The sequence below is a fragment of the Mesoplodon mirus genome, assembly GCF_964341445.2.
Source record: "Mesoplodon mirus genome assembly, chromosome: 3".
In the NCBI taxonomy this organism is placed as follows: Eukaryota; Metazoa; Chordata; class Mammalia; order Artiodactyla; family Ziphiidae; genus Mesoplodon; species Mesoplodon mirus.
The window spans coordinates 28,569,211-28,596,422 of NC_138978.1; the positions used below are offsets into that span (position 1 = coordinate 28,569,211).

Sequence of the window (27,212 nt, forward strand, 5' to 3'; positions counted from 1 at the left end):
AACAAAGTACGTAAAGGTTTGGCAGCCTCCTGGAAAGAATGTTGAGTCTAGTCTAGAAACCCACAGATACCACTACCCAGTGCCTTTTCAGACACTTCTTTATCAAAGTTTTATTAGCCTCCGCTCAAGGTACCTACATCTAGGCATCTCATTACAGAGCAAGGACACTTCAGCCATTTGTAACACCACCACCCAAGCAGGAGTTTCAAGGACAGCAGCAGAAATGTGTTGCAAGGGAGCTATAAATCCTCCTCATCCCCTTTCCCCTCCTCCAGGCATTTGCTCTCTCAACTCACCTATTTCTTCACAGTCTGCAACTGGATTACTCCCATTTCTTAAACTATCTGTGACATTCTCATCTCTGCTCATTTATTCACACTTCCCTTTGCCTGGAACTCATTCTCTCCTGGCCGAAATCTATCTTCCACTTTGAACTCCAATCCCACCTAATTTATCTTTGGGCACCTGTCAGTTTACATTCTTCATTACAATTATTCAAAACCATTCTTTTTTTCCCCCTCCTACTTGACTATAAACTACCTATGTGATCTCAAAGTAAAGTACTGCCCTAGACACTGGAGATAAATATGTATAACATATATGTGATAATTTACGGAGAGATTTGTGTTCTCATTTCTGCTGGTGATTTGTCTCCCTACCCCAAAGAAGGTAGCCAGGCCCTAATGTTCCCTAGCTGAAGGCGTCTAAGTTTCAGATCTAAATATCAGCAGTTTCCAGGCACCCAGAAGACAATTTCCACAAATGCTTTTGAAAAGTGTGGGCTTATTAGGGGAACTGATCCAGGAGAAGGGATGGGAGCGAGTGCTTTCGATGGGGGAAGCAAAAATCTGTGGAGGGAAGGAAAGGGTTAGAGAAGGTACCAGGTGTTTGAGAGTTTATGGGAAAGTAAAGACCTAGCTTTCGTTTGCATATAGCACCCCAGGATGAGGAGAACGCTGTGGGAGACTGTCCACTTTAATACCTTGGCCTTGAGAGCAGTGGTAATGGTCTCTCTCTTTGAGCAAGTGTGGAATGATTTATTCATCGTGAAGGGCAGGAGGATTAGCACTCACATTCGTAGAAGGCGCCACCCTAATGATTACGCAGCTGGCCTCTACCCCATGTTTTTGTGGAAGAAACACGTCTGCAGAAAGCAGTACTATATGTAGAGAGCCAAAATGCTTTGCCTTTTAAGACGACTTCTCTGATCAACAACAGCTAACGTTTAAGAACATACTATATTGGAAACCATGGGATACGTACTTCTTGGATTCCCTGCTTTGGTCTGGGGCCCTTTTTCTGGCTAGATATCAGGTCTCCGATGTGAACCCTCCCTCTTAGTTTAACTCCTCCAATAGCCTTCAGCCTTTCCATTGACCCGTCCTTCCTCAATGTCCCCCTCTAAGCTTCCCTTCTCCACCTCTCAACTCTTGAGACTCTCCCTTAGTCGTCCCTTCTTCACGCTCTCTCCCTCCTCTCTTTCTGCCCAGACAGCCCCAATTCTCTCTCCTTCCCCTCCCGCGTCCCCCAGGCGGGTCTCCTTTCATTTCCATACTTCAGTGACCCCTCTCCCCTCCCCCCTCCCCCACCCCCACCCCCACCCCATTGAGCTCCACAGCTCAGCCGTTGGAGGAGGCGTGGCTCCGCGAGCATCAGGTCTCCCGCCCCACAAGCCGCGGGCCCGCGCGCAGACAAAGACATTCCACAGCCCCCGCCCCCTCCGCGCTCTCGGCCAGAAGTGGGAGGAGACACGTGTCCCTCTAGCGCGAGTCACGAGGAAAAGAAACTAACTGAGCCCGCGGACACCCGCGCACGCGCACAAGGCTGCGGCCTGGCGGGCTCGGAGGAAAAAGGGGAGCGGGGAGGCGACTTCTTCGGGCTCTGCGGCGGTGCGCAGGCGCCGTGGCCCGACCGGGGACTTTGTTCTCCGCGGAGAAACCCAAGGGCGGTGCCGGTACTGGCTGCGCACGCGCGCCGCCTCATTTCCGGTGCTCTCTTTCGTTGGGTCGCTCGGGTCGGCTTCGGTCGCTGTCGCTCCCGCTCTCCCACCTTCGCCAACCGTCGCTCGGGCCTCTGCCGCTGCCGCGTCGCTTCCTCGATCCCTCGATCGCACATCCTCCACAATGCAGCGCCGGGACGACCCCGCCGCGCGCATGAGCCGGTCCTCGGGCCGCAGCGGCTCCATGGACCCCTCAGGTGCCCACCCCTCGGTGCGTCAGGCGCCGTCTCGGCAGCCGCCGCTGCCTCACCGGTCGCGGGGAGGCGGAGGGGGGTCCCGGGGGGGCGCCCGGGCCTCGCCCGCCACGCAGCCGCCGCCGCTGCTGCCGCCCTCGGCCACGGGTCCCGACGCGACTGTGGGCGGTCCAGCGCCGACCCCGCTGCTGCCCCCCTCAGCCACTGCCTCGGTCAAGATGGAGCCGGAGAACAAGTACCTGCCCGAACTCATGGCCGAGAAGGACTCACTCGACCCGTCCTTCACTCATGCCATGCAGCTGCTGACGGCAGGTAAGGGGGCCTCCGGGGTCCCTGTGGGTCGCCCGGCCACCCGGGGGCATGGGTGGTAGCGGCTTTGTTCCTCTCCCTTACCGCCCCCTGGGGACCCAGGCAGTCGTGGACTCCCCTTCTCTTGCGGGACCCCAGATTCTACAACTCCCATCCCGGCTCAGGGTGTGAGGGAGAATTTCTAGGCTGCAGTGGAGGCCCGAAAGGGACTTGGCGATCTCTTAGCGCAAAGATTTTGATGGATAGTGCCGCGCTCCCTGCCCCCTTGCCGACCCTTCCCCCTCCCACCTCTTGCAGCTGCCCCGCGCTCCGAGTGCTCAGATTCTTCCAGAAATGAACCTTCACCTCCCGCTTCCCCGAAAGGGGAAGCTTTTTGATCGCGGGTGGCGGTCGGCGCCTCAACTGAGGGTGTAGGAGGTGAAGGCAGCCTGAGCCGGGAGGGAGGGAGGGAGGGAGGGCCGAGGTGAGATGGGGTGAGGCTGGGGTGCCCTGTCCAGCGCGCCGCGGCCGGCGGGGCCGGGTCGGACTTCGCGGTAACTGGAGCTTGAGTTGCTCGGAGGCAGGAGCAACCTGTGGGAATCGGAGCTTGAGGTTTTCCGAATCAGATTGCCGACTTCGGCCGATAAGATGGTCATTGCTGTAGAGCCAGACAGTTGGATCCCTTTATTTTACAACGCGTGCTCGTCATTGGAGAAGGGAAAAACAAACCTAGAGACAGAGAAAGGGGGTGATACAGGGAGATTAAGGATGGTTTGCATGACATTCCCAGTAAGATGAGAAAAAATTGAAAGAAGTTGCATGGTCTCCCCCCCCCCTTTTTGCTTCAGTCCTGAAATAGATTAGGAATAGTAGCCTTTGTTCTCTGTGTGTAGGCTAGCGCTCCTTTTTTGCTCAAAACTGGCCATCACCTAGTCGCCTTGATTTCTCCCTAAAGCCGTCTGTTTTGCTCTCTCTTCTACTTAAAACGTTTTAATAAGTGTACCTTATGATACCTAAATTTTATTAAGCAAATAAAAATTCACAGCATTCCAACACTGAATGAGTAGTTGGACTCTTTGGCAGGGTTGATATAATGGACACGTCCGTTATGAAAATATAATTTCCCTCCCTTTGTTCTCTGTCTCCCACCGTTGGTTAGAGGTCGTTACTTTTAAACACAGTCAACAAAGCCTGAGGTGGTCAAGAATAAGAACATTTAGATAAACTGCTTACATTTTCAACTCTGCTTTGCTGTTCTATAACACAGTCAGATTGTTTGAAACATTTCTGTTATTGTGTTCTTCTGGCAAGCTCTTTGAGGGCAAGGAATGCTTTTAAATCTTTATATTTTTCATATTGTCTTGCATATAGCAAGCACCAGGTGTTTGAAAGCAAGTACATGCAGATTCAGGAACGTCAGACTAAATGGTATAGGTTGACTGGGTCTTATTTTTCCTCCTGTCTTTAATCAGTTCATATTAAATGAGAATAAAATAACAAACTTTAGAAGTTTAAGGTGTTGGCTTGGGTTTGAAATTCTAACTCTTGACTAGTCACCTACTCTCGGGAAACTTTCTGAACCTCAGTAACCTCATCTGTAAAGTGGGATGGTGAGTTGTGAGGATTAAGTGTTGTGTAAAAAGCACCAGCACAGTTCCCTTTGACCTGTAATCATTAGATAATAACGTGTCACCAGTTTTCTCCTAGTTGTAAATTCGTGGTACTGAGTAAGGTATGAAAATGCAAGCTTTTTTTTTGCCTTTCTGAGCACATCAAGTGTCCAGTATGGTGCTCGTCTTTTAATAAAAGATGGTTTCTTAGGATAGCCATCAAAAACTATTGATCCTTAAAAGTTACTTCTGATTTTCACTCTTCTTCCATTTTTTAAACTTGGGTGCTTTTTTCCCCCCACTCTTCACACCTTTTATTTTATTATTATTTTTAACATCTTTATTGGAGTATAATTGCTTTACATTGTTGTGTTAGTTGTTGTATAACAAAGTGAATCAGCTGTACGTATACCTATATCCCCATGTCCCCTCCCTCTTGCGTTTCCCTCCCACCCTCCCTATCCCACCCCTCTAGGTGGTCACAAAGCACCGGGCTGATCTCCCTGTGCTATTCGGCTGCTTCCCACTAGCTATCTGTTTTACATTTGTTAGTGTATATATGTCAGTGCCACCCTCTCATGTTGTCCCAGCTTACCCTTTCCCCTCCCTGTGTCCTTAAGTCCACTGTCTACATCTGCGTCTTTATTCCTGTCCTGCCCCTAGGTTCTTCAGGACCAATTTTTTAGATTCCATGTATATGTGATAGCATACAGTATTTGTTTTTCTGACTTACTTGACTCTGTATGACAGATTCTAGGTCCATCCACCTCACTACATATAATTCAATTTCATTGCTTTTTTATGGCTGAGTAATATTCCATTGTATATATGTGCCACATCTTCTAAACTTGGGCTTCTTTGATGTCTTTTTCCTTTAACGAAATTGAATTTAAATTGGAGAAATGGGATTGAGGTAATGCTGGCTCATTGAGAAAACTAGCTTGGGATATGTGAATATTTCTTAGCATGGATAAGTCTTGATATATGTTGGACCTGGCTTTGAAGATATTTTTTTAAATTGAGATACAGTTGATTTATTTTAAGGTATTTTTGAATGATCTGGAAAAGTGGTTGTAGTAAAGTCAACCAATTGTGAGAAAGTGAGATTGAGAAGACGGAATAGTAGTATTTAAGCTCTGATAAGGATACAGGTAAGAAAAATACAGCTAACACTATACTGGTTGCTGGACACTGGCCTGAGCACTTTACATCAAATGTTTAGTCTTCATAACAATACTATGAGGAAGTTACTCTTATTATTTTTACTTCTACACATGAGGAAAACAAGGCAAACAGATTAAATCATTTGCCTAAGGTAACAAAATTAGTAAGCAGCGTATGGAGGATTTGAAGTCAGTCCGAGTCTGGATCCTCACACCTAACCCTCTTTGCCCCACCCCACCCCCCACTATAGTACCTGCAACAAATTGTACTAAAAAAAATAAAAATAAATTTTGTGCTAAAATATTAAAAGAAAATCTGTTTCATCAGATTTTCTGAACACATCAAAGTCCTGGCCAACAGGGCAATGAAGATCACAAGGCAAGACGAAGGAGGAGGAAACCCAGAGAGCAGAGCCTAGCACTTAGGACTGTGACTCCTCCAGGCAACTCTGCCTGTTTCCCAAGAGGTGCTACAAGACCCAGACCACTCTTCTTTACCAGCCACATAGCCCTCCCTGTACCTTTTCCTAGCTTTAGATTATTTTGCACTTAGCAGCATCTGATGCACCATATGTTGTAGTTAATGTGTTTGCTTGTTGGCTGCCCCTTCTTTATGACTAGAATGTCAGCTCTACCAGGGCAGGGATCTTTTGTCTGCTTTGTTCATGGCTGTATCTTCTGTTCCTTTAAGAGTGCTGCACAGAGTGGCCTCTTACTAAATATTTGATAAATGAATATTCATCCTCACTGCATGATGGAAAAATAACGCAATTCTGAGGGATTTAGATTTTGAATATAGATTTCTATCTTAGCCAAATTGATCTTCAACCACGATGACAATTAAATGTGTTTGCAGACATACAAAGACTCTCAGGGTACCCATGCTTGTTTTCTGAAACAAAAATAATTTATCATATTATTTGTGTTAAATATTTACATGATAAACATACGATGTTTTTATGTATATCAGTGTTCTTTTTCTACTTTTTATAACTAGGAAAATACAAGTTAGTGTAAATGACTCAGGAATAAGTAAGCATTTTCAGTAGATTAACAATCCCCAGATGATCTTGAAAAGATATGCAGAAATTCATCTTCCGAAAGCATTCAGTGCAGGGACTTCCCTGGCAGTCCAGTGGTTAAGACTCCACGTTTCCACTGCAAGGGGCATGGGTTCGATCCCTGGTCAAGGCTAAGATCCCACACACGGCGGAGCAGCCAAAAAAAAAAAAAAAAAAAACCATCAGTGCAGAATATTTCCAGACAAAAATCTATTGAAATTTCAAAATAGTACATTATTTTATTTACAGTATACTATGGAAATACACCTAGATGTCCCCATTTCATTCTGCAGAGCTAGCAAGACCTATTAAAACCAGAAAGTGGAATTGCAAAGGAACTATAGACCAAGTATGGCTCTTCATAGCCACGGGTTCTCCACATATGTGGATTCAACCAACAATGAATCAGAAATACTCAGGGGTGGGAGGGATTCCAAAATGTCCTGAAAGCAAAACTTGAATTGGCTTTGCACTGGTTTACATTGTATTTACAACTATTTACATAGCATTTACATTGTATTAGACATTATAAGTAATCTAGAGATGATTTTTTTTTTTTTTTTTTTTTTTTTTTTTTTTTTGCGGTATGCGGGCCTCTCACTGTTGTGGCCTCTCCCGTTGCGGAGCACAGGCTCCGGATGCGCAGGCCCAGCGGCCATGGCTCACGGGCCCAGCCGCTCCGCGGCATATGGGATCCTCCCAGACCGGGGCACGAACCCGTATCCCCTGCATCGGCAGGCGGACTCTCAACGACTGCGCCACCAGGGAGGCCCTAGAGATGATTTAAAGTATACAAGAGGATGTGCGTAGGTTATATGCAAGTACTATGTCATTTTTTATAAGGGACTTGAACATCCTCGGATTTTGGTATGGGAGTTTGGTCCTGGGGCGCCAAGGGATGACTGTGTAGGTGTAAGTATATAAATATTAGGAAAGAAAGAGGCAGAATTTATCATTATTTGCAACAACTTCATGGTTGTTTACCTAGGAAAATGGTGAGTGATGTGGCTGATTACAAGGTAAAGATGTATAAATCAGTAGCTTTCTGATATAGAAGCAGTAGCCAATTAGAAAAGAATTGACAAAATGATCTCATTTTTTAGAATAGCAGAAACTTTGGGATAGGCAATAAAAATCAGTTCAAAGTGTATGTGAATATCCATAACAAACAATAACAATATGTAACCTTTGTAGAGCATATAACATGTGCCATGACCTGTGGTACTCATTAATTCCATCTTCATGGCCATTCTATGAGGCAGGAAGAATTTTTATCTCAATATTACAGATAAGGAATATTGCAATCACATATTGTTGACTTAAAATTTTATTGAAAGTGGTAAACGAAGATGTGAATAAAAAGAAATATGCCATGTCCTGGTGGGAGGAGGAACTAGTCTTATAAAGATGACAACTTTTAAATTAACATTTTTTTTGCATTTTTCAAACTAATTCCAAACTGGATTTATTTTTTTCAACTTGACATATTGAATATAAAGTAGTTAAAAGAGAGAAACAACAAGGGGTTGTACTGTATAGCACTGGGAACTGTATTCAGTATCCTGTGATAAGCCATAATGGAAAAGAATATGAAAAAGAATATATATGTGTATAAGTGAGTCACTTTGCTATACAGCAGAAATCAAACACAACTTTGTAAATGTACTATACTTCAATAAAATTTTTTAAGTAGCTAAAAGAGTAAAGAAGATAAATGAGAAAAAATTTTTTTGGAGACAGGAAAATAATGAAAACCTGCTACATTGAAAGAAATGAAGTCAAACAAGACTTAGTGCTTGAGGGGATGCGGATTAGAAGGAACAGTGCTGGTAGAAGTGTGAATTGGTACAACCACTATGGATAACAGTTTGGCATTTCCTTTGAAAGCTGAACATTCAAACTCTTTAAATTGAGCAAGGTTATTCCTAGGAATATACTCAACGAAACTTTTGCCTGTGAATGTCTCACTCATAAAACAGTGTACCTTGTTTCACCATTGATTGGATACTGTGAGATTTTCAGAATGAAATACTTAATACAGCAGTGAAAATGAAAACTATAGCTGAATGCCACAACATGGAGAAATCTTGGAAATCTAATGTTAGGTGAAAAGGTCAGTCCCATAAGGCTACATACCTATGGTACAATACTGTTTTGTTTTGTTTTTAGTTTATTTTATTTATTTTTGGCTGTGTTGGGTCTTCGAGGCTGCACGTGGGCTTTCTCTAGTTGTGGCGAGCGGGGGCCCCTCTTAATTGCAGCGCACAGGCTTCTCGTTGTGGTGGCTTCTCTTGTTGCAGGACATGGGCTCTAGGCATGCAGGCTCAGTAGTTGTGGCTTGCGGGCTTCAGTAGTTGTGGCACGTGGGCTCTACAGCGCAGGCTCAGTAGTTGTGGCACACGGGCTTAGTTGCTCCGCGGCATGTGGGATCTTCCTGGACCAGGGCTTGAACCTGTGTCCCCTTCATTGGCAGGCGGATTCTTAACTACTGTGCCACCAGGGAAGCCCTACAATACTGTTTTTATGGAACATAATACTAGCAAAATTAAGTACAATATTGTTAGCATGCATAGGTCTGTGATAAAGCAGTTTTTAACAAAACTAAACGTGTTTACCATAGGACTCAGCAGTTGTACTCTTGGGCATTTATCCCAGAAAAATTAAAACTTATGTTCATATGAAACCTGTACATGAATGTTCATAGCAGCCTTATTCATAATAGCCAAAAAACTGGAAATAACCCATATGTCTCCAATTGATGAATAGTTTAGCTGTGGTACATCTATACCATGGAATACTCCTCAACAAGAAAAAGAAATGAACTGTTGATAAAGCAACAACTTGGATGGATCTCAAGAGATTTTTTTTTTTTTTGGTCAGGCCGCACAGCTTTCAGGATCTTAGTTCCCTGACCAGGGATTGAACCTGGGCCCTGGCAGTGAAAGTGCCAGGTCCTAACCACTGGACCTCCAGGGAATTCCTTCAAGAGAATTATACTGAGTGAAAAACCCAATCTCAAAAGGTTACACACGGGCTTCCCTGGTGGCGCAGTGGTTGAGAGTCCGCCTGCCGATGCAGGGGACACGGGTTCGTGCCCCGATCCCGGAAGATCCCACATGCCGCGGAGCGGCTGGGCCCGCGAGCCATGGCCGCGGAGCCTGTGTGTCCGGAGCCTGTGCTCCGCAACGGGAGAGGCCACAGCAGTGAGAGGCCCGCGTACAGCAAAAAAAAAAAAAAAAAAAAGGTTACACACTGTACAATTCCATTAGTTTAACATTCTTGAAAAGATAAAATAATAGAGATGGAGAACATTAGTGGTTGCCAATGTTGGGGAGAGAGGAAAGGAGGTGACTGTGGCTATAAAAGGGTAGCATGAGGGATCTTTGGTGGAACTGTTCTGTACTGAGACTGTGGTGGTGGTCACATGATTAAATTGCATAGAACTAAGCAAACACACACACACACATAAGTACATGCAAAACTGGTGAGGTCTGAGTAAAGTCAGTAAGATTGTATTAAAGTGAATTTTCTGGTTATGATATTATAGATATGCAAAATGTTATGGAGAATAGTGGGTGAAGGATATACGAGATCTCATATTTCTGACAACTGCACATAAATCTACAATTATCTCAAAATAAAGTGGTTTGTTGTTTTGTTTTTAAGAGGAAAAAAAAAGCCTTAAACTCGGGAGGATGGGAGGGAGACGCAAAAGGGAGGGGATATGGAAACATATGTATATGTATAACTGATTAAATTTGTTATAAAGCAAAAAAGAAAAAAAAAAAGCCTTAAACTCTTAAGTTGTACCCGAAGAAAGAGATTTGGGAGACTCTGGTCAATATGCCATAATAGTTTGCCGCTATCCTGGAATGTGGGAATTGAGCCCCTTAGAGTGCTCTTAACTCAGGCTTTGAGGGATTTTTTTGAGCCAGTACCCACCCTTAGTCAACACTGTATGTGAAATACTGTGTTGGTATCTTTTTTCTGGGGAGCTAGTCTGTAGGGGCTCATGACCCCAAACCAGATTAAGAACCTATAGCTCGGTGCTCTTGCTTTAAATAATAAATAATTTGAAAAATGTAAAGAATGGAGTGGTTTGATACAAAATTAATGAACTTACTGGATTTGTGATTCCAAAAGGATTTACCAACAGAAAAGATACAGGGCAAAGAACTATAAATTTGGGAATGATGAAGTTATATGAGTCGTTAAGGGAAGTTAGGGGGTGTTAATGGTACATTTCTTTAATTTGGTAAATGGTTTTTCGGGTTTTTTTGCGGTACGTGGGCCTCCCACTGCTATGGCCTCTCCGGCGGTGGAGCACAGGCTCCGGACGCGCAGGCCCAGCGGCCACAGCTCACGGGCCCAGCCGCTCCGCGGCACGCGGGATCCTCCCGGACCGGGGCACGAACCCGCGCCCGCCCCCCCCCCCGCATCGGCAGGCAGACTCCCAACCACTGTGCCACCAGGGAAGCCCTGGTAAATGTTTATAGATGCCTGTTGTCTATTAGACACTGTACTATAAATGGCAGATAGTTTAGTAATGGCAAGGGTCCAGAAATTGTTCATAGCAGGGGAAAGTGTGCTGTTGTTAGATATATGAACCAAATACATTGATAGTCTGGAGGAGGGCATGACACCTGACCTTTTGGAGCAGATATCCTATGAATCTTGCCCTCCTAGAAGCACTATCTCTGGATGCCTTAGTCAGAAAATCTTGCCTGTCTTGCTCCTTATCACATGTTCAGTTAATGGAATGTACATGATAGCCTTTTTTAGTTAAACTAGTCCAGTTGATAAAATCTGTATATAATTTTTTTCAAACTTCTCTTGTATTAACAGTTTTGTGTTCCTTAAATCTTTCTTCCATTAAAAAAAAAAATCCTCCTTTTTAAAAGTAAGAAGGAAGACTAAATGAGGTTTAATGGCTTGCCCAAGGTCACACAGCAAGCATGTAGCAGAGCTGGGAGTCAAACCCAGTTCTTTTTAGCTTCAAAACTCAGGTTCTTTCCTCTCAGTCATACATTTAAGAAACAGTTCTCATCCTTTGGAGCTAACAGTCTGGTTGTGGTAACACCTACCAAAAAAAGGAAAGATTAAGTTATAGTAAAAGAGTAGAAGAAAAGCCACGAGATTTGTTGAATTTGCTCTGACTGATGTAAGGAATAACCTGGGTTTAAATACCTGCTCTGTCGCTAATTTTGTGATCTTGGACAAGATTTCTTCAGTAGTTAAGTGGGGATAATCCTGGTTATAAAGACGAAGGGACACAATAAATACAAAATTCCTGACACATAAAAGGCACTCGGTAAGATATGATTATTGTCAGCATCTGACTTTCAAGCAAATGGGTCACCTCTTTGTGTTGTTTACACCTTAGCTTTTCTTTCTTTGACTCTTGGGATATCCAGGGTCTCCAGAGGCCCAAGCAAAGATCTTTTAAAGGAGTCAATTTCAGAAGATTGTCTAGAAAGTACTTTTGCCTGAGGGTGAGGCATTTTTAGGGAGCTTCTCTTTGATTTTTTTTTTTCTTCCCATTACAGCCTGCTCCTTAACCCTCCACAAGAAGTGAGGCCAAGAAGAGAAATTGAAAAAGAAAAAAGGAGGAAAAAAAGAGAATTGAAAAAGAAAAGAAAGATCAGGCAGCTGAACATCTGAGGCACACACAGAGAGACCTCTTGTCTTTTAGCTGCATGACAGTGTCTGGGGGTATAAGCAGTACTTCCCAAAACTTTACAGAATCAGCTCTTTTTTGCTTAAAGTGCCCCCCACAACTCCTCACTGAAAGGCAATAATAAAAGCCTGAGGTTTGAAGTTAGAGAAAGCCTGGGTTTTAATCCTTACTCTCTTACTACTTTAACAGCTTTGTGACTTAGAGATTTAACTTCTCTGATTTTGTTTGCTCAGTTATAAAATGGGGATAGTACCAACTACTTCACTGAGTTATTTTTTAGGATAAATGAGGTAATATTTGTATAGAGTTTGATACATTGTAGGCATTTAATAAATATTTGGTCCTTCCCCTTCCAAACATGGAAGACCACCCTTCTTGAAGGCTCAAGTTGCTTCTTATTCTTTTGCTTTCTAGGCTAACCCCCTGATTGTTTTATCTTTTCAGTTCTGTTTTACTTAAATCATTGTTCTCTGAATTCTCTAAAAATGCTTTAACATTATTTTTTAAATTGTGAGGTAAGTGAACAAGGGGATCCTAATTAAGATCTGCCTAGTTCAAAATATAGCAGAAGCATCCATGTTATAGAAAGGTCTTAAATTCACGGGGCACATTACATTGATATTAAACAAACGTTCTACTGGGTTCAATTTTTGCATCCCTGCTTCCTATGGGAGTACAGATTAACAGACTTTGAGTCTTCTTGTTCTAACCAATTAAAGTTTCTGGAAAGTGGTATAAAGTACAGCTGAAGGGCCTAACTAGATGGCAGCAATTAGGACACACTGAGAGACATAGATAAGATGAAGTATGTAATTTGTTCCACATATTTAGAAGCTCCTCAGTGATGTTTTCAGATTAGAAATGTGGCATCTTTGTTCCTGTGGACTTTGGAAGATTGAGTACCCAGTTTCCCAGCCCAGAACTCAAGAGGTGTGTTCAGAGGTGGTAGGCTCAAGACTAGAGACTACAAAAAGTTAATATTAGCAGTTAAGTGGGAAGGGGTGGGGTCAGGATATACTACCAGTGAAACAGTAAACAAATAGGGTGTTGAATGAAGGAAGCATTTAGTCTGTTGATTGTAAGGTCAAATTTGTTTTCTATTCCAGGCAATGAAAAATAGGAGTGCAAAGAGCACTGTCATTTACTGTTCTTATAAGAGTGTAACATCTGAAATTAGGCTTTTTAATAAACAGAAGCCTTCAGTTTGAAATTCTGAACTCTGTGTAGTCTGTCAGGCTCAGTAACTTTCCTTCATCCATGTACTTTACAGCTGGACTTAGTCTAAACAGTTTTTTTTTTTTTAATTGTTAAAGGTTTAGATTTGCAGTATCTGTTTGAAGTCGTATGTCTTTATACAGAACTGGTGGTTTTCAAAGTGTGATCCCTAGAGCAGCAATATCAGCATCACCTGCTAACTTGTTACAAATGCAGATTCCTAACACAATCCCAGACTGGGATTGGAGCCCAGCAGTCTAGTTTAATAAACCCTCCAGGTGATTTGATGAAGTTTGAGAAGGCTTGCCTTAAAATTACAGAAGAAACACTGTGGAAATGTTATATAAGAAGAACATTCTGTGTTAGAATGTTCCACTAATTTTAGGGAGTATAATTTTTTTGGTTGTTGTTGTTCTCAGTGGACCATAGCATATAACCTTTTAGGTGCTGCTCTTCATTGCCTCCATACTCGGCCCCCATCTCTGTTAGTACTCCTGTCGTGTAGCATTTAACTATACTTCATTGCTGACTTCATAGACTGGGAACTCTAGTATATAAACATAGTGGAGATTGGGACCATGTTTGACTTGTTCTGTTGTTTCTCATATACTTTACAGGACAAGGTGCCTGGCTCTTAGTAAGTCTTCCATAGTGGTTAGTGATCATACCTGTATCTGTCCCTTCATGTGCCTCTCCATAGGAAGCACTCAAACACTTGCAGTCACTGAATGAATGGATGGATGGGTGAATGAAGTTCCCTAATGATAGGAAATCTTTTTGGTTGCTAAGGTTCTAGCTGATGAAACTGTCTTAACCCATGAATTGAAATTATCTTGGTGCATTTTTTCCTTTAGGACACTGAGTGAATTTGGGCTAGATAGTGTTGAGTATATATTAAAACACTTCCTGAGAAATGGGCTTTTGGGACTTTCCTGGTGGTCCCATGGTTAAGACTCCACACTTCCACTGCAGGGGGCTCAGATTTGATTGCTGGTTGGGGAACTAAGATCCCACCTGCCAAAAGGAAAAAAAGAAAGAAAGAAAGAAAGAAAGAAAGAAATGGGCTTTAATTAGCATGTTTACATATGTTATTTTATTCTGTCTTTATAGTAACCTCATGAGGTAGATATTGCCTCCATTTTACAATGAGGAAACCAAAATTCAGAGCAATTAAAAAACGTTTCAGAGTTCACACAGCTGGTGAGTGGCAGAGTAAAAACCAGGTCGTTCAGACTCTTAAGGACTACTACTATCCAAAGCACTACTGTTACAGAATTTTAATGGGACTCTCGGTTGTGTGTTTAAATTATTGACTTTGTCTTTTCATTAAGATATAACTTTGTACTTTTTTCTTGATGCAGATTTTAATTTTTTTAGTTCGTATATCCCCTTTTCCCCAATTCACTGCTAAATCCATTTTGTGTTAAGAACATTTGAATGTCTCTGTAGAGGTTTCCACTAGAAGTGGAAGAACAAACTGCTCTTATTAGAAGCAGGCTTTGGGTTTCCTAGTCAGCTTCATCTAGCTTTGGTGCTTTCACCCAGTCTCCATTTGAAATTAGCACTTTCTCGTTACACAGTACTGTGTTATTGCTTTAAGCTAAGCAGACTCAGAATTTTGCCTTTATTTAAAGGAAAAAACTAAATTAAATTCTGTTTGTCCTATTTAGAAATTGAGAAGATTCAGAAAGGGGATTCAAAAAAGGACGATGAGGAGAATTACTTGGATTTATTTTCTCACAAGAACATGAAGCTGAAGGAGAGGGTTCTGATACCTGTCAAGCAGTATCCCAAGGTAAGGGAAAGAGTGCCTCACTTTGAGTTGTCTTTGTCATATGAGAGTATGTAGTATGTCTTGTAGCGTGGGCTGTAGCAGAAGGCTTACAGAGATTGTGATGTGTCAGAAACTTAAGCAGGTGAAGGTTCTGTCCCATATACGTATCTGGCAGTTGAAACATACGAGTCTGTCACTAATAGCATAGCTATAGCCAGGATGGAAATATAATCATCTTTTTATTATCAAAAAAGAAAGAATTTTTTTCTCAAAGTTTTTTTTTTTTTTTTGGAAAGCAACTAGTTATATTTAGTTTATCAAACCAGTACTACCAAAGGGTACCATATGTCTGTTCTGTTCTGAAGTAACTGGCTTTAAAATGTTTATGTAAGAGTACAAAGGGTTGCAGTGTGGTACTATGGAAAGAGTGCCAAACTACATCAGGAAATTCAAGTCTAAGAACTGCCACTTTCTAGTTGTATAACCGTAGGCTAATCACTTTATCCGTACAGCCTCAGTATATCCTTCAGTAAAATGGGAGCGGTAATACTCTACCTATTTTACAGGATTATTGAAGATAAATAATACATGTGGAAATATTTTATAGGAACATATGTGTTTAGAAATCTGTCTTTATTTTCTGTCAGTTCAATTTTGTGGGGAAGATCCTTGGACCACAAGGGAATACAATCAAAAGACTGCAAGAAGAGACTGGTGCAAAGATTTCTGTGTTGGGAAAGGGCTCAATGAGAGACAAGGCCAAGGTAAGCTCACATTAATGAGGCAAGAAGACACCCTAATGCCTTCCAGTAGCCCAGAGTCCAGTATAGATTCCTTATGGAAATTAGCGTTTGCATATGTACAGAATGTGATTCCCTTAAATTTGCACTGGATGTAAGAGATTATAGACCAGTTAATTCACTTCTTTGGCAATGCTGGAAGAACCTAGGTGTGCCCTGGTAATTGTTTTCTTTCTGACTTTGACTGCATAGTAATGGAAACAGCAGTAGCAACTTTGGCATTAGTAAGCTTATCTATGAAAACCTGGAAGGGGGGCTGGAGGTACTGAAACTTACTGAGGCTAAAGACACTAAAATGTGAGCAGCACATTCCCTTTTCAGTAATGTGGAAAAGTGAGAGCACTAGTGTTGTGAGTGCAGGTGAGTCTGAGGATTAGTTGTCTGGTTTGTTTTATAGCCAGCTGGAATGTGAGGCCCTCTAAAAGAAGATATTACAAAAGGAACCACGAGTAATCCTGACAACAGAACCTAATGCTTTTTTTTTTTTCCATGCCATAGCCCCCTACTCTTTATACTCTTTGTAAGTGTGGAGAAACTTACCACCGAAACAGAATAGTCTTAGCCTTCTAGGGTCAGCTTTTTAGATGAGACAAACCTGCTACAGCCTAAAAACTTACTCTTTCAGGCCTCCTTTTATGCAGCCTAATTGACAAACATGTTTTCTCAGACCCTCTTTTGTCCACTCTCATTTCTCACTAGATGAATACAGTTAGGGCTGAAGTATGTTATTCTAGCTAATGAGATTTACATGAGATTTTCTTCTCTCTGTCCTGACTTTTTTCCTTCCCTAGAATTTCCCAGACCATATAAGCAGATAAGAAGAGCTGGTGATTAAGAGATCTACCTGGGATTTAAAAGCAAATGCTTGGCAATAAATGAGTGAATGGATGAATGCTTGGCAAACAGCTGTTATCTGAATGGAAACTGGAAATAAGTTTGTCTCTTGTATACCTTCTAATAAGAGCTCCAGTGAATACACCAGTGATTCAAAACAGAAGAGCAGCAGACTAATTGCAGGTTTAGCAGACTGTGTAAATTACTATTCTCCAGAGTTTGTTTTGCTTTTTTCTTACACTTTTCTATTTTTTTTAGGTGTTGGGGTCATTTCTCGGTGTCTCTTTGGCCTAGAGGTAAAGGTGTCATTTTCTCCCTAGTCCAAGTGATGCGATGTTTTTGTGCATCTTTCCACAGGAGGAAGAGCTGCGCAAAGGTGGAGACCCCAAATATGCCCACTTGAATATGGATCTGCATGTCTTCATTGAAGTTTTTGGACCCCCGTGTGAGGCTTATGCTCTTATGGCCCATGCTATGGAGGAAGTCAAGAAGTTTCTAGTACCAGTAAGGAAATCTATATCCTGTATCTTTTGAGCAAGAGAAAACTGGGATCTTGTGCTTACTGCTAAGGCAGGGTTTCTTATCCAGGGTCTGTGCGTAACCTGAAATTATATACCAAATTCTGCATTTATGTTCATTTTTCTGAGGTGGTCCATTAATTGTATCTGGTTTTCAAACCACTGTGCCCCAAGGCCACTCTCCCACTCCATGTCTAATGTGGTTTTAGTTGTATACCAGTATCTTTTGTCAATATTTTGGATCCACAGTGTGTCTGGCATTTTAACATCTGGTTAACAGAGATTTAACAAGGTCTTCACTAAATTGTGTATTTTGGTGCTAGAGTGGAACCGGAAGGTTATGATAGGAAAATGACTAAGGTGGTCATAATCCCCTGCACTTAGGGGCGTTTTATTCTAGACTCTAGAGAGTCTAGATGATAACAGCAAGAAGCCTCTAGCCTCCAGTGTTAATGGATTGAATTCCGACCTGAGTGCATTCAGGGCTTTCTCTCCTGGAGGAGTTTACTCAAGTAGAGTTGATTTGAAAGAGCCATGATGGTTGTAGGCTTAACTGTTGATAATATTAAACAGATTGGTGTACAGCTCCTTTCATAATGTAACTAAGGCCTTGGGAGAATTGGGACAGACCAAGTTACCTGTCTTGCTTATTATTACCTGGTCAGAGATTTCATTCTTTGAGTAAGTAGAAAATGATGAATTTTTGCCATTTGGCAAGACCTGTTAGTTTTCAGAGTTACTCTGAAAACTACTTACTGTTGAATATTTAATAACCAAGTATGAATCTGGAACCTTAAGAAGCATTTGGAGTACTATTCAGCTAGAATTGAGTAAGCATCATAGTTTCATCACTAAGGGGAGGTGATATATAGTTCTTGGTTTTCTTGTATATGTAAAATGAGGGAGTTGGAACTGTATCAGAGCATGTGAGAATTGGTAGAGCAAAAATTAATAGGGCTGGGCCTCCCTGGTGGCGCAGTGGTTGAGAGTCCGCCTGCCGATGCAGGGGATACGGGTTCGTGCCCCGGTCTGGGAGGATCCCATATGCCGCGGAGCGGCTGGGCCCGTGAGCCATGGCCGCTGGGCCTGCGCATCCGGAGCCTGTGCTCCGCAACGGGAGAGGCCACAACAGTGAGAGGCCCGCATACCGCAAAAAGAAAAAAATAAAAAAATAAATAAAAATTAATAGGGCGCATGTACCTGTAATGCTGAGCTCCAAGGATTCCAACATTGTCTTAAATGTCTCAGCAGCTGCTTTGCTTCTAAGTATCTCGTCATCATTAGAGTGTTCAACATGAAACAGCCAATTTAAAATATCCTAGGAAAGGACTTCCCTGGTGGTGCGGTGGTTAAGAATCTGCCTGCCAGTGCAGGGGACACAGGGTCAAGCCCTGGTCCGGGAAGATCCCACATGCTATCCCACTAAGCCCGTGTGCCACAACTACTGAGCCTGTGCTCTAGAGCCTGCGAGCCACAACTACTGAGCCCATGTGCCACAGCTACTGAAGCCCACGTGCCTAGAGCCTGTGCTCCAAAACAAGAGAAGCCACCGCAATGAGAAGCCCATGCACCACAATGAAGAATAGCCCCTGCTCGCTGCAACTAGAGAAAGCCCGCGCACAGCAACGAAGACCCAACACAGCCAAAAATAAATAAATAAATAAATGCATATATTTAAAAATAAATAAATAATAAATAAATAAATAAATAAAATATCCTAGGGAAAACTCAGAGCTCGTAAATTTTCCCTTGAGGATATGCTTTTTACTCTTTGAGGTATATGTTGAAGCATCCTGAGCCATCCGTTTTCTGAAGGACTGCAGGGGGATACCCATCTCCTCTTTATCATTAGTCTCAGCATATTTCTCAAAAGGACTAAGCTTACAAGGCTTCCATGTAAGTGGATCTTCAAAAGAGAAGCCTGCCAGGGGGATCTGGGTTTCCTCAGTGTTGCTGTGGCAGTGAGAGGAATATGAGCAAATGGCCCATCATTGGTCACTTGATTCTCCAGTGAGTCTCAAGCAGCAGAAATGTGTACGGTAGGAGGAATTGAAGAGTTGGGGGCGGGGGGCATCTCTGGAGACTAGAATCTTCTAAAAGCTGTATACACCTGGGGTATATAAAAATGCATGAAGTATTAAGACTGAATGCTTCTCATCAGGAAATATGTGAAAAGATTTGCAAATGGCATTTGGCTCAGTTCTTCCCCCTTGTGAAGAAAAAAAGTGAGCCTGTTTTTGCGTCCATGACCAGAGCCCTCCGTTTTCCCCTTAGAACCTGGTACAGTAGGAAGAGCACTGGACTGGGAGCTTTATCTTCTGCATCATCTTGGACAAGTTATTATATCACTTTTCTGAGCCTCAGGTTCCTTGTTCATCCCAAACATTTGTTAAGTATCTGGTAGGTGCCTAATACTATGCTTGGGTCTGAAGTTACAAAAATGACTCTTGAAGAGCTCACAACCTAGTGAGAAAGACATAAAAACAATTCTAAAATGATGTGGTAAGTGCTTAGAGAAAATTACATGGTGCTGTGGGAAAAGAGGAGGGAGTGAAGGGTTGGCGTCAAGAGAAAGTTTTTCAGAAGAGGTGAGGTAATATTTTAGATTAAATCTTGTAAGAGTTAGAGTCCCTCAGGTGGACAAAAAAAGGCAATAATATAGTCTGATGATTCAAAACCTAGATTTTGGAGACAGGTAATTCTGAATTTACATGTAGAATCTGCCACTTACTAGCTCTGTGTCCTTAGACTGATTGCTTTATACTTCCCGAATCTGTTTTCCCAAATGTAAAATGGGAAGGTCTGCCTACTTCAGGGTTAATTTGAAGATTAAACTGAAAACTCTATGTAAAGCTTATTGTATGGTACCCAGCCATAGAACTTAATTAATGGTAGTGGCTTTTATTATTCTAGAAAGAGGAAACTATTTGCAAGAATGGATGTGTAAGAGTATGCCATGTTCTGAACTGCAAGTTGTTCAGCATGGCTTGAAAGGAGGTTATACATGGAGAGAGGATGGAAGTGATCTGGAGAGCTAGGCAGGGACCACATCATGAAGAACTTCATCTGAATAATGAGGGGTCTACCATCAAGACTTTCCTCAAAGAGGTGACAGGTAGAGTGCCATTTGACTTCAGAGAATGAATGACCTGAGACTTTATCTGGGCTTTCAAAGTTGTTCTTAGCATCCAAGGCTCCTATGGGCTAGATGACTTCTCAGCAGAAGGTAGAGAATAACACTCCTTCTCATTATCTTTTATCCACAGGATATGATGGATGATATCTGCCAGGAGCAGTTCCTAGAGCTCTCCTACTTGAATGGAGTACCAGAGCCCTCTCGCGGACGTGGGGTGCCAGTGAGAGGCCGGGGAGCTGCACCTCCTCCTCCACCTGTTCCCAGGTATAAATAATGGAGACAACTAGAAATGGGATGTGAATTTGACTGCTGGTACCATCTCTGTTTTACTGGTGCTCTTATCTCCAGCTTAGAAGGGGTCTCAGGATTTGTATGCTGCATCAGGAGTGGAGTTCTAGAGAGTTCCCTCGTGGTCTAGTGGTTAGGATTCGGCGCTTTCACAGCTGTGGTCCAGGTTCAGTACTTGGTCGGGAAACTGAGATCCTGCAAGCCGCATGGCACAGCCAAAAAAAAAGAGTGGAGTTCTAGATCTTGGTCACTTTGACCATAGTCAGGTACAGCAGTCCTGAAGCTTTAGGACTTCAGGACTAAAGCTTTTTTAAAAAGCTTTTTTAACTTTTGGACAGTTTTAGCATTTTTAAATGGTCTTTGACTTTAGAATTTTACCTTTGCTGATTGACCTTTATGGACTGTTCAGACTCTCCAAGGCAGACGCTCCACTAATGAGACATTAACAGGTTCACCATGGGACCTGGGGAGCCTTCTAATATGGGTCCTTTACCCACCTACACATTCCTCTGTGTTGTTTTGTTTTGGCTGCGCTGAGTGGCTTGTGGGATCTTAGTTCCCTGACCAGGGATTGAACCCTTGCCACGGCAGTGAAATCGCCAAGTCCTAACCACTGGACCACCAGGGAACTCCCCATTCCTCTGTGTTTTGATAATAGTCTATTTAAGGCATTGTAAAATCTCCTATCTAGCTCCAGAATTTGCAAACAAATCTGAACATGAAAGTAGCCTATTTATAAAAATCTCCATTTAAAATAAACTTTCTTTTTTGCAGGGGCCGTGGTGTTGGACCACCTCGGGGGGCTTTAGTGCGTGGTACACCAGTGAGAGGAGCCATCACCAGAGGTGCCACTGTGACTCGAGGAGTGCCACCCCCACCTACTGTGAGGGGTGCTCCAGCACCAAGAGCACGGACAGCAGGCATCCAGAGGATACCTTTGCCTCCACCACCTGCACCAGAAACTTACGAAGAATATGTAAGACATTCGGACAATGCCATTTCCTAATACCTAACAGGTTGCCAAAGAAGGTTGAATGACAGGGCCCTTGATGTAGGTGGCAGGGACTGCCTGTAAGATTTGGAATCTGCCCTCTTCTCTTGCAGTGAATGTTAAACTATGAGAAGAGTTCCATTTTTAAGCATGGTTTACTGTATGTATGTAGATTAAACAGGAAATAAGCTGTCCCTTGATGTTTAGTGTGTTACTAAAGGAACCCACACTACTACTGCTGATAATGCTGAAGTTCAAAAGAAACATGGTTTCTTTTTTTTTCTTTAATCCTTTCTTTTTTGACTATTCCACAACAGGTGTTAACATTTTGGAGGGAAATTCCATGTTCTGTTAATCCAGGAGCCCGCCATACTCCTATGGGATATAATTACCTTACCTACTTTCCGTGATTCTGACTTTCTATTTCATTTTATTTGTTCTAGGGATATGATGATACATACGCAGAACAGAGTTATGAAGGCTACGAAGGCTATTACAGCCAAAGCCAAGGGTGAGTCAGGCAGTAGAAGTGCTGTTTCATGTCCTCGGGATGGATAAGAGGGAGCTGGAGGAACTGAGAGATTTAGGCAGCACAAATCTAAGGAGCAGGGTGGCTCACCTCTCTTGAGGGTGTCTCCTCTGCTTTTGACATCTGTAAGGCACACACTTGGATCTGCAAATTTGGATAACTGTGAATCTTAAATTATAGTGTAGAATCTGGGGTTAGCAGATGAAAAATTCCTGAGCTGTGACTACATGGAAACAAAGGGAAGAGGCCTGAAAATTATTTTGATTTATTATTAAAAAATGTCACAGCCACATTAAAGTTGCATAAAAGTTTAAAAGGATACTAGAATCCCACTATTGTAACTCAGGTTCTTTGCTGCTCTTTTTTTAAAAAACATTTTTTGTGTATGTGTATATATATATATCTTAACTGTGATTGAAAAGGTCTCTCATAATTCTACAATGGGGACAGAACAGTTCTTTTCATGTTTCTTTAATCTCTTCCAGTTAGCCCTGTGAATACATGTGTATGTACACTGTGGTTAAAGTTGAGCTTTTGGATTGAGCTTTTTCACTTTAAATTGTTGCTATTCATTTTTCTTTGCTATAGTTGTCACAGTTTTTAAATGAGTACCTAGTGTGTACATGCTTTGGAAATACTTTGTGGTTTGGAGATGGGGTAAAATGAGCATCTTTTCGTTTTATATATATATATAGTATTGGGGAGAAAGGTAAAACTGAAACATGGTTACCATATAGCTCTAACACTCTGTCTTTGGCTTTCAGGGACTCAGAATATTATGACTATGGACATGGGGAGGTTCAAGATTCTTATGAAGCATATGGTATGTCTTTATTTCTGTGGTGGGACAAAATGTGCAAGTAAGTGCCCTGGAGAATGCTGGTGAACTGATTATTGGGGGTGACTGGATTATTGGGGGTCAGTCATGCATCTAAGGAGAAACCTCTAATAGAAGGCCAACATGTTGATAGATGTGGCAATAGGAGTCCTGCTCTTAAATTGTGTGGTGTGCGGTAGAAAGGACTTACTGAAGTGAGTTAGGTGTGCTATTACTCTTGGACGGCTAAGCAGATGTCCTAAACTAGGGCTCAGGTCTAGGTTGGCCTGGTTGGAACAGCAGGCTTTTCAGCTGATGTTGATTCTTTTTGTACTTTAGGCTGGGAGATGGCTAGGCCTGGGTTATGTTGCTGGGCCTTTGCTGCTGATACCTAGGCCATGGTGGTGGATAATAAGAATTTAATCATATCCAATTCTTCTGCCCCACCTCATTTTTAAAAACAATTTTGGATCTCATCATAAAGAATCTCAGTGTAGAGGAAATGCTAGCTGAAAGAAACCTAAACGGCAAGAGCAGGTTGGGGGCAGGAACAGTGTCCATTAGATTAGAAACTGGGGGCTGAAGCCAGTTCAGGGCAGCATGGCACCAAGCTCCTTACTGTCTTGGAGACATCTCAGTTCAGTCCTATAATCCTAAGAGAGCTATAGATGCTGGAATGGCAGCAGGACCAAACTGCCTTTCCTGAGGCTTGGTTGAAAACACATTGCTCAAGAGTATCCTCAAGAGCCAGTTATGGCCCTGTATTAATGGGTCCCAGAGGGAGTACCATGTGGCAGTAGATGCAGAGAGAGCAGCCTTTTAAATGTGAGGTGTTTCCAGCACACCCAAGGGGAGTCCAGAGACTTTGGCAAGGGGGTCAGCAGTTGACTGTTTTAAGTTACTAGCTGACAGTCTCCCTTACCCCTAACTGAAAAGAGAGAGCCTCTTAGGGTTCCCACAGACAGACTCCTCAACTCCTCAGCACAGTATGTAGTAACCAGTCAGCTGCTTGCCCAGGGAAACAGTTTTTACCAGTTCTAGCTAAATGGTACTGGACAGTTGCCATCCGTAACACTGCACTGCTCTCTGCTCATATGCCACTATTTAGAAGGGTGGTATGATTGCTCCAGGGTGTTTCCCTTCGTCGGTGAGGCAGCACAATGGGGCCTCTGTATGTGTTTGACTAAATCACATTTCTGTTTTGCTGGAGAAAAGACTGCACTGAAATAGGCAGGCTGCTCCTTGTTCTCCTGGTATGATGTTGCCACCGTTAATCTGTTCTGATTTCTGCCTTTATAAACAGAGTTAGAAAAATAAACTGTCTTGTTGGTACCCAGAAGCCACTTGGAAAGTGCTGGACATATCTATTTTACTAGAGGTATAAACAGGCCTAGATAGCATAGGGCTTTGTGCAACATCCATAATGGAGTTTTAGACCTATATTGATGGAAGCAGATGTTTGTGAATGCAAGCAGCTAGAGAAATAACAGGCCTGGGTAACATCTGGGGGTGAGTGGGAAGAATAAGCTTATAAACACAGCTCGTGTTCATAAGAGATCAGCTCTAGTAAGTGATCATCTCTCCTATAGGCTTTTCCCTGTCACAAAGGAAAACCATTTGAGGATGTCAGTCATGTCTGGCTTCTCTGGACTATTGGCACAAAAAAGGAGATAATGAATTCTCCTAATGAGTGCTGTTAACACATTTGATTGTACTTCCCACTGCCAGAGCAGTGGACCAGCTCTGCTGGTGGAGGGCTCTTGAAACGTGGCCATTGCTTGCTCTTCCCAGGGAGCCAGAGGACATTTCTCCACAGGGAAATTAGACTTGCTGTTGCATGGAAAGGGAGCTACCTGCTGCTTCCAATCTGAAAGACTTGCAGAAATTGTCACCTTACTGGAGGCTCTGTGCCAAATTGCTTTGGAAACAGGAAAGAGAATTGCAGATCCACTGAGGTCGATTTCCTCATTGTCCCAAGCAAGGTGTTGAGTTTATTCAGGTTTGGGGGCTGGAGTATAGATTATGTTGCCTGTGGACAGCTTCTTTCCTGGACATCACTCCATGTCCTTCCTGAACTGTTTCCTCTGTCTGTCCACTCAGAACTGTCCTACAGTTGGAAAATTGCCTAAGCTGCTCAGGAGGGCCAAGCAGAGTAAAAAAGTAAGGACCACCCAGGAGGTGGCAAGACATTGGAAGCAAAGCAGTGTTTTTGGTGATCTTTACCAGGTGACCTACGCCTGCCCATCCGGAAATGCCATTGGCACATGGGTTATAAACTGTTCTTGCTTTTTCCCCACAGGCCAAGATGACTGGAATGGGACCAGGCCATCGCTGAAGGCCCCTCCAGCTAGGCCGGTGAAGGGAGCATACAGAGAGCACCCATATGGACGTTATTAAAAGCAAACATGAGGGGAAAATATCAGTTATGAGCAAAGTTGTTACTGATTTCTTGTATCTCCCAGGATTCCTGTTGCTTTACCCACAACAGACAAGTAATTGTCTAAGTGTTTTTCTTCGTGGTCCCCTTCTTCTCCCCCACCTTACTCCATTCTTAACTCTGCATTCTGGCTTCTGTATGTAGTATTTTAAAATGAGTTAAAATAGATTTAGGAATATCGAATTAATTTTTTAAGTGTGTAGATGCTTTTTTTCTTTGTTGTTTAAATATAAACAGAAATGTACCTTTTCTAATAAAACAGAAGTTGAGTAAAAAAAAAAACACCACAAACCTGTTAGTTTCAAAAGTGACATTGCTTGCTTAAAGGTTCTGAAGTTAAGGCTTGTTAACTTTCTCTTAGTTATGACTTGAGGCATCCCGTAAAGTTGTAGTTGCAGAATCCCAAACTAGGCTACATTTCAAAATTCAGGGCTGTTTAAGATTTAAAATCACAAACGTTAACGGCAGTAGGTGCCACCATGTAAAAGTGAGCTCAGACGTCTCTAAAAATGTTTCCTTTAAAAGCACATGGCGGTTGAATCTTAAGGTTAAATTTTAATATGAAAGATCCTCATGAATTAAATAGTTGATGCAATTTTTAACGTTAATTTGATTTAAAAACAACAACAACAAAATTAGGTTCGTAAAACTGACTTTTTCATCATGTGGGTTTTGAAATCTAGCCCCAGACATACAGTGTTGAGAGATACTTAGTGGGAAGTAGGTTTGAAGAGGGTGATTTGGGGAGAGGGGCTGGCCACTTGAATTTGATGCAGAGCTTTTTAGTCACGAACAACCTTTCAGTAATACTACTAATAATTAACATTTCAGTATTTAAAAAGGCAAAGTATTTTGTCCATCTGAGATTCTACACTCCATGAAAAGCTCACTTGGACACTGGGGCCAAAAGTTGATGATTTTCTTAAGTTGACGGTTGTCAGTATTGAACTGTTACCAAGGTAGTTAGTCAAGTATGTCTCAACACTAGCATGATATAAAAAGGGACACTGCAGCTGAATGAAAAAGGAATCAAAATCCACTTTGTACATAAGTTAAAGTCCTAATTGGATTTGTACCGTCCTCCCATTTTGTTCTTGGAAGATTAAATGCTACATGTGTAAGTCTGCCTAAATAGGTAGCTTAAACTTATGTCAAAATGTCTGCAGCAGTTTGTCAATAAAGTTTAGTCCTTTTTTAATCAAAGTAAATGTGATGAATTGTCATTTTTTTGGGTGGACAATAAAATAGTTTTCTCTTTCAAATAAACTTAAATTAACTCTAAAGTTAATGGGCTTGTTAAAAGTTGGAGACATTCTTAAAAGTGGTGGGGGGGGATTTTATTTTAAGTTTACCAAAAAAAAGTTTATGAGTTGTTAAGTTTTAGTTTAAAAATAACCAAAGCTTTTTCACCCCCTGGAAGTTGTTGAAAGCAGTTTTATCCAGTCCTTATCACAAGCTCTAATTTTTGGAGAGAAAAATCCAACTAAGTTGAAACTTGGATTGGTTTCCATACATAGGCCTCAATACTTAAAGTTCCAGCCATCCTAGTTTGCACTTTCTGTAGAGCCCGTAGGTGGCCCTAAGAGTGACACCAAATAATCTCTGTGAGCTTGGAGAGGAATAGCACTTGCCTTTAGATAATGACAATTCAGCAAACCCTGGGTGCCCTTAATGGTTTCCCTTCCAATCCCAGAAATGCTGTTAATAAATCAACTGGGCTGGGGCAGGATCTGGCATGATAGCCTGGCTCTGAACCTCCCTCCTGAGAGACCAAGAGAGGAAATGATGGAATTGGTTGACCCTGTTTCCACTCCTCTACATTAATTCTCAGGGTTCTCATGCCTTCCCTAAGGGAGCCACCTAAACTGCTCGGGGGTGAAA

At 42.3% G+C, this 27,212-nt stretch overlaps 1 protein-coding gene across 1 annotated transcript; it reads left to right on the forward strand.

Moving 5' to 3' along the window:
- Positions 1-1,967: 1,967 nt before the first annotated feature.
- KHDRBS1 (KH RNA binding domain containing, signal transduction associated 1) lies at positions 1,968-26,539 on the forward strand. Its single transcript, XM_082615302.1, has 9 exons — positions 1,968-2,505; positions 14,878-15,002; positions 15,629-15,745; positions 16,973-17,119; positions 20,400-20,533; positions 21,332-21,533; positions 21,992-22,059; positions 22,842-22,900; positions 25,194-26,539. The coding sequence occupies exons 1-9, from the start codon at positions 2,124-2,126 to the stop codon at positions 25,289-25,291; spliced, it is 1,332 nt and encodes a 443-aa protein (XP_082471428.1). The 5' UTR covers positions 1,968-2,123; the 3' UTR covers positions 25,292-26,539.
- The last annotated feature ends 673 nt before the right edge of the window (positions 26,540-27,212 follow it).